The sequence below is a fragment of the Aedes aegypti genome, chromosome 2 (assembly GCF_002204515.2).
Source record: "Aedes aegypti strain LVP_AGWG chromosome 2, AaegL5.0 Primary Assembly, whole genome shotgun sequence".
Classification (NCBI taxonomy): domain Eukaryota; kingdom Metazoa; phylum Arthropoda; class Insecta; order Diptera; family Culicidae; genus Aedes; species Aedes aegypti.
The window spans coordinates 460,560,423-460,568,675 of NC_035108.1; the positions used below are offsets into that span (position 1 = coordinate 460,560,423).

General features: G+C 36.7%; 1 protein-coding gene across 3 annotated transcripts in view; it reads left to right on the top strand.

The window, feature by feature from the left end:
* LOC5569699 (MKRN2 opposite strand protein) overlaps positions 1-5,997 on the top strand; it is a 65,035-nt gene extending 59,038 nt beyond the window's left edge. For all 3 annotated transcript variants that reach the window (XM_021848163.1, XM_021848162.1, XM_021848161.1), the window contains exons 2-4: positions 5,111-5,246; positions 5,315-5,707; positions 5,762-5,997. In XM_021848163.1, the coding sequence (XP_021703855.1) occupies positions 5,113-5,246; positions 5,315-5,707; positions 5,762-5,879 (645 nt within the window). In that variant the 5' untranslated portion in view covers positions 5,111-5,112 and the 3' untranslated portion in view covers positions 5,880-5,997. The remainder of the gene's footprint in view (positions 1-5,110; positions 5,247-5,314; positions 5,708-5,761) is intronic.
* Positions 5,998-8,253: the final 2,256 nt, after the last annotated feature.

Here is an 8,253-nt window from a genome sequence, read left to right on the forward strand (position 1 = left end):
CAGGAAGGGTATTTATTAGTGATTGTAGGAACAGCATCTAGGAGTCACCTTTGGTCGGTGATGTGATTCATGGATAAAGGCTGGTTGCGTTGCGTAAAAAATTTCTTCCAAGAAATGGTCCAGAAAATCACATTTTTCTGATCGCAGTACGCAGTTGAGAAGAAATGTCATTTCAAATGGGGTTCTCTGTAGGAAATTGTTTGGCCCATTCAATCAATGAATTTCTTTACTTTTCTTGAGCAAAACAGCATACCTAGCTTGATAAGGAAAATACAGCTTTCATTTAAAACTATTTTGCATTGTGTCTCACGGTAGAAAGATATTTCAAGAAAGAAGTGTAAAAAAATACGTCGACATTTAAAATGTTGAACTATTCAAATGTCAACCTTAATGTAATGACACGAAAAAAAAAAAACGTATTAGAAAATTATATTTAATATTTATGCCGACACTTGAAGTGACAACCATAACTTGTTTGAAAAACACAAAAACGATATTGATAGAAGTTTTAAAAACAAATTTTAAAACACTATCCAATTTCTTAATTTAATGCAGTTCGATGTAAATTAGTGTAATAGTCATGAAAATTATAAAAATGATACCGTATAGAGTATCTTTAAGAAAACGTACTTCTATAGTACGTTGACATTTATAATATCGCTTTATCAGTAATGACGAAAAAGAAAGATTTGTGTTTATTAAAAAAAACGTAAGCCTGTAGTACGCCGACATTCATAATGTCAAACTATTCAAAGTTTATTTCTAGCGATGACGAAAAAAGAAAGGCATATGTATATTAAAATTATTTAAACAAAATAAGAGTTTATGCCGAAACTTGTTGTGACGAACCAACCATAGTTTGTTTGAAAAACAAAAACGCAATGTTGCCTCGATATAAATGTGTAATTGGATCCTAAAATGTTTAATTGATTTTTGGTTTTATTTAATAATACGAAAGAGCATGTTCTTGCAATTACTTTAGCAAGTTTTCAAGCTCAAATAACGGCTATAACATATTGAAACTTTAATTTTAAAAATGGTTAAAAATATGAACCTTGACACTTTTGATCATGTTTGGCATTCACTTTGTCGACAAAAATGCCACACTCAAAATAATCCAAACGTCATTGCTACGTGAAAAATCACGTAGCTCATTCCAAATTCATTTTGCAGGCTTTTCACTTGACTAAGGTAATAATTACTAGAGCATTGATAATCACCAAATGGAGTACCGGTGATTGTTACTGTGGCTACCAATCGCACTTACGTGGAAAACACGTAGGCACTTGAATTCATTTTGATCACCTGCATATCGCGTTCATCCTCTGTTGTGCGCAAATTTAAAGATGGTGGCCGCTAGTTTTCCCAGGAGCTGCTGAACTTCTTTTAAAATTGATTTCAAGGTAAATATGTGTTAGAAACCGGAGAAAATAATTTTTCCATAGCATATATATTATTTTTAATAGAGCTACAAAACGTTGAACACCAAATCCGATGAAACTACAAGAACGGGACACTTTTTAATGGAACGGCCCATAGCAAACTTGATGGGAACTTCCGTTTTTTCCATATAATCGTATCACCATGCATACCATCGTGTCACTCAGTGGATATCAGAGAAATTGTTACTGGCTATCTTGCTCGAATGAACACAATAAATAGTTTTATTCCTTCAGTTTGTGTATTCTTTTAAGTGGAATATTATTCATTTGCAGAAGCCTATGGAAAACAGAATAGGGTTTTATGTAAATATTCCGATAACATTTAATAAAAAATACATCTAGGATCTATTGAAACACTCAGTAAAAGCTACGTGAAAATTCACGTAGCAGCTACATGAAACTTCGATGGAACTGACGTCTTCTATTTGTTCATGCGTTCATTCAGTGGCACCAATGATTAACGTAAGTGCTACGTGAAAAGTGCGATGGAAAAAAAACCACGTATGTTTTCACGTAACAATGACGTTTGGATTATTTTGAGTGCAGGGCTTTTAGTACACTGGGGTTGTTCCTATCTAACCAGGGGGTATACGCAACAAGGTGCGCCTACCGTTCATGTTTTGTGGGTGTATTCGTTTGGCTCAGGCCCATTCCACGGGGTCATTTTTAGCGTCGTCAACATCTTTATGTAAATTACCCATTTTTTGAGTAGATTGGGTCAAGAGTGTAATAATAACGTGTTGTTTTGTTTGATGTATATGATCAACAATGGATCAATGGTTGAAATGAAATAGCGATTCGGTTTTTTTTTTTTTTTTCTATCTTTATTAACGAGATTTTTAGCCCTGGGCTAGTTCATCTCGGGACCAACGGCTTTACTTCCCTTCCGAAGGAAGTCGTCACTGAAATTTTTAGTGACTATCTCGGGGATGGGATTCGATCCCAGGTCCTCGGCGTGAGAGGCGTGTGTTCTAACCCCTACACCAGGTCCGTCCCCACATAGCGATTCGTTGCCGGAAACTTACGGGATGCCTACTAAGCTCGTTTGCTCTTCCCCCAAGCAATCGTAATTGTGAAAGTAATTCGACTTTTTGACGTGTTATAGCCAAATATAATGACTTCGACATTTGATCACTAGATCATAACAAACATTAAACAAAGCTATGGTCTATATTTTAACAGCAGTCGCAACTTACAGTGGGCGATATTCACTTATCGTCCGGGACATCCTGACTACGATGAGCACTGTGTGTTAGTATAGGGATGTCTATGGCCTGGTTTGGCTCACAACTCTGCTAGGCATCCCGCTGTTTGAGTGTTGAAATGCATCAGCATTTGCTGCCTGGCCCGCGTTTCGACCTGTAGAGTAAGGTGGGGCAAAAGTTCGACCTTAGTGGTATAATCAAAGTTTCCAGGAAAACAATAGCAGTTAAAACAAAACAAATACCATATAGTGAACTTTCAACATATTGGCTATAATTTTTCTGAACAAACTTGTGTCAAAATAATTACCCATTTTTAGTTATAACAGTTTCAAAATTGATTGTCTTATTCGAACTTTTGCCCCACCGGTGGGGCAACAGTTCGAATCTAGTGTGGGGCAAAAGTTCGCTGGCTAAAACACAAAATATCGATACTTTTATGACAGGCATACTATACACCAACCGTAAACTTAAGTTTGACGAAAAATACACACTAAATTTTCATCAAAAAATTGCCCAAAACCGGGTTAATTGAAATATACTCAAAAATAGCAGTTTTTCGCAAAACTAAGTAGAAATGTAAAATTTTGGAGACAGTTTTCACACGATCAGACAAATTTAACTAAATTTGAAGATAATATGTGGATTTTAGGCAATTTGCAAATTTTTCCGTGATTTTTTACATGGGTCGAACTTTTGCCCCGCTGATTCGAACTTTTGCCCCACTATGGGCCAAAAATTGTTTTCAAGCATTTATGCAAAAACTAATACACCTCAAAGCAACCTTATGATAGGCCTAGAAACGCCCTTACATAAAATATTGAAAAATATTTTATCTTCAATTGGTTCCATGCAACGAAAGTTTTACCAAAAATTACAATATTCACGTCGAAAAACAACAAATAGCCATAACTTTTCCAAGTCTCAATCGATTTTTATGATATTTGGATCGAATGTCTCTTACTTGAATAGCATTCGAACCACCATGACATTTATAAGATTTGTTTTGAATTGAGCTAGAAAGCTTAAAAAGAAACTCTTACCCCACTCGAACTTTTGCCCCACTTTACTCTACTGTTTGGACCGGCCCGCGTGAGAGATGATGCTGTTTGAGCCGGCCCGCCCAAGAGATGATTGTTAGGCGAGCTTTGTTTGTAGTTGACAGCCGTACACCCACCCTGTATCTACACGGAGAAATATTTTTACCTAATTTTTGCGTTTACTTTACCCAAAATTAAGTATATCGATTATAGTTTCAACCCAAAATCTCTCAGTTTTCTCTTTCTCCCACACGAATGTTGTCAAAAATAGAGAGAGCTGCATCTACCCAATGGGGGTACTTTGGCCCAATAAGCCAAATTTGGGTAAATGCAACTTTTCTTATGTTTGGGTGGAAGGAACTCAATGTTGCGTTAAATCAACCCAAAATTGAGTATATTTTTCTAATGGAATTAAAGCCAAACTACCTAGTGGGGACCTTGGAAATATAGCCAAAATTGAGTTATTGGGCTCAACTACGGTATTGCGTTGAAACAACCCAAAATTGAGTTGAATTCCGTCTCCGTGTAACACTTCGGAAGGGACACGGAAAACAAAATATACCCAAAATTTGAATTTAAATTAAGAGGTTTGTCGAAATCTCAAAAACAGTAAAAATTTTTTTGGACTTAAACCAATGAAAATTATTTAAAAATTTAGTAAACATGTGTTTCTGGCCTAAACTTTAGCGGGAAAATTTATCAAAATAGTAGCAAGAACACTTTTATGTTGTTCAATAAAAAAAAAGTTTGTCAAAAGTTTTAGGACTCTATTCTCAAATACATTCGTCCACAAATTCCTCCAGCGATTTTTTCAGGCGATGCTTCAAGAAATCTTTCAGCATCCAACCCTACTATTTTCAGTAATTTTCACAGTACACTTTCACTAATTGGAGATATTATAAGAATAGAATAAAAAACTTGTTCAAAATCTTATACATTAGGGTCTACCCCAGGATTTTCTTTAGTGATTTTGACAGTTCAATTTCATCGATTTTCCTGGTTGTTACGCTACGAGATCTTCCAAAGATTCCCACAGGAGTTCTCTCAAGTTGTTTTGAAGAAGTTCGTTTCCAGTAAACTCTACATGAATTCCTCCTGGAGTTCTTAAGCCGATATTTCCCGTTAATCTTCTAGAAATTTTCATAGGGATCCTTACATCATTCTTGCAGTATTATCCGAGGATTCAATTGGTTCAGTTTTTCAACAATGATCTTAGCATATTTTATTTTTTCAGCAATTAGCAATCATCATCCATCATCAAATATTACTTCAAGGTTTCATTTAGAAATATTTCGGGTACTTTAACAGAAATTCCTTCAAATCTTTCTAAAATATGTCCTTGACATTTCCCTGTGGCATTCCAGTGTTTTCTGTCCATACAAAAAACCGTAGCTTGAAAACAATCCAATCTTTCTCTTTTTTTCAGGAATGACACTGAACCGGGACCCTGATATAATATGCTTCAAACATTGCGGAAGGAAAATTTTCGTCTTTTCTGTTCCCTCACATTGTCCGGTTTGCAGTCTGCCATTATCACAATCCAATGAAGTGCAACCATTTACGTACGTTACTTTCGTCTATTTCTGTTACCATGTACTCTGAACTTATCTGAAGATTTTCCTTCCATCAGGCTACCGTACCCCTTCGTCAACGCAACGCAATGTCCCTGTTCGGTTGTTCTCCGGTCGTCCCACGGAGACTTCCTCAGCAACTTCCAGAACAGTGTCAACCTGCACATTGCCCTGACTGACTCGTGCGGTTCGATAGTTGAGTTCGACAGTCCAGGTTTGTTGTGGACGCCGGCCAGGAACGTGGACAAAGCCCAATGGAGGCAGTGTGTGCTGATCATGCAGGTACCGGAAGCATGGTACGCCGAGTGGGATCAAACTCTGAGAAATGTGATAGATCACGAGGGTTGGAGACGAAAACAGTATGACGAGGATCATGTGAATTGCTATAGTTTTGTTTTGGATTTTCTTAGACACTTACAATATGAAGACACTTCGCAATTTGTTCATGATAGGTAAGATAAATTCTGAATTTATTTGAAAGAATAATAATTTAGTTCTCATTTCAGACAAACATTCTCTACAAAATTCGTTGTGCCAAAAACTGCATATGCAGCCAAGTTTATAACAATATTTAGAAGGATTAAAGATAATGGCTTTTGGCCAGATGAAATCAATAGTGAATGAGGTTAAATAAATTAGGGACATTTATTATCAAAAGTTTATTTTACTGAACATTGTATGATATCTTTATAGAAAATACTTAGAAAATTAAAGGGGAATCTGAAAAATTTTGAAAAGCCTATGAATTTTAGAATCAATTTGTTCTCTTTCAGGTGTTCGAAACCTTTGAACCAAATGCTTACTGGAATGTTTTAGATTTCAAAATCTTCCTGATTATTTTAACAATGTTTGAACAGTAGTGGGTGTTAGCACAGACGTGATACTTAGAATCATTTCCTTTAAAATCCATCGCCCAGTTTACACCATCATCATCTACACGGAGAAATCAGACTACCCAAAAAAATAAGTCCTTTAAACTCAAATTTGGGTAAACTGCATTTAGTTTTTACCCACGGGTTGGGTTATTCTGCCACTCCCGCAACAGCAATGTTGTCAAAAACCACTCAAAATAATCCAAACGTCATTGTTACGTGAAAACATACGTGGTTTTTTCTTCCAGTAGCTCGTACGTGAATCATAGGTAGCCCAGAATGAACGCATGAACTTTTGAACGTGGATTTTCCGGTAGCCTTTACGAAACGTTTCAATAGGATCTAGATGGTTTTGCATTAAATTTAACTATAATAAAGACCAACCTTATTTATAATAAGCTTTGGAAGAAAACGAATTCCCAATTGGAAAATATAAACAAATTTAAAAGATTGTGATATTAGTATATTCATTCTGAGCATTTTACATTATGTTTCCCAATTGTGAGCTTGATCTGTCTTGCGTAGCCTTCGCGTGCTATAATTGATAGAGGTTATAAATCAGGTATAAAATATAAAGTAATGCTGGAATTTTTTGGTATTCAAAGCATATTTACCTTGAAATCAATCTTACACAGGGTTTAAAGTTCAGCAGATTCTGAAGTTCTTTAAAAATCAAGCGGCGCCATCTTAGGATTTGAGCTCAACACCGAATGTACGTACAATATGCAGATGTCAAAATGAACTTAGGCACCTACGTGAATTTCACGTAAGTGCGATAGGTAACCTCAGTAATAATAACCGAGTCACTGTTTGGTGGTTATTAATAGCTTAGTGATGTTTATCTTTGTCAGGTGAAGTGGAGGTAAAATGAATTTGGAATTATCTACGTGATTTTTCACGTAGCAATGACGTTTGGATTATTTTGAGTGATACGTTTTTTGCAACAAGAGTTGTAGATGACGATAGTTTAAAACGTTAAACACGAAGAAAACCGATCTGTGCGCCTCTGGCGTGAGGTTTGAAACCTTCTTCTTCTTCTTTTATGGCGTTACGTCCCCACTGGGACAGAGCCTGCTTCTTAGCTTAGTGTTCTTATGAGAACTTCCACAGTTATTAACTGAGAGCTTACTATGCCAATGACCATTTTTGCATGTGTATATCGTGTGGCAGATACGAAGATACTCTATGCCCTGGGAAGTCGAGAAAATTTCCATCCCGGAAAGATCCTCGACCGGTGGGATTCGAACCCACGACCCTCAGCTTGGTCATGCTGAATAGCTGCGCGTTTACCGCTACGGCTATCTGGGCCTCAAGGTTTGAAACCTAGCAAATTTGAAATGGTCGCTAAATGAGTGGTCGCTAACAATTTCGTCAGTGTTACGTCTGTTTGTCTGTGGTGTTAGGTAATGGTATCATAATCCTGTTTGTTCATCCCTTTAGAATTATAACGCGATAAATGGCAAATAATTTTGTGCAAGAAAAAATGGCTCAAAAGTCAGAACTGAAAAAGCAGTTTTCTCCTTTTAAAACAATAAATGGATGAAAATAAGAACACACAGCCTTTTGATTTGGCAAATAAAAGAGCTGTGTGTTCTTATTTTCATCAATTTATTTATTGTTTCAAAAAGAGAAAACTGCTTTTTCAGTTCTGACTTTTGAGCCATTTTTACTTGGGCCTTAATGTGTCAATTTTTGCCAATAAATTATTGTGCCATTGAACAGAGCTATTATTGGCTGCGTTCTTTTCAGATAGCTATCAAAATCCTCGTTCGTTCTTGGCTCACGCCTGTCACAGTAAAGGCTGCTTGTTGATGTTGTTTAATTTTCCATTAGTGCAACAGAGAAAGAAGAATTTTTTCCCTGAACGTTGACAGTGCGTAACGACTTTCTATGCGGGAGTGAAAAGAACCGAGAACCGTCGGGCAAACGATTGCTCATCTTCCCCTCATTTTTTGACTCAGCAGCAGACGTCGGTCCCGTCCAATGTGATGGATTTTACTAAGGTGGCGCAGATGATTGAAGCGTGCCACTAGTTCTCTCTTTTATTCTCCCGCTGTTCTTATGCAGCGCAAATAGTGACGTCACTATTTGCGCTGCATAAGAACAGCGGTAGAGCAAAAGAGAGA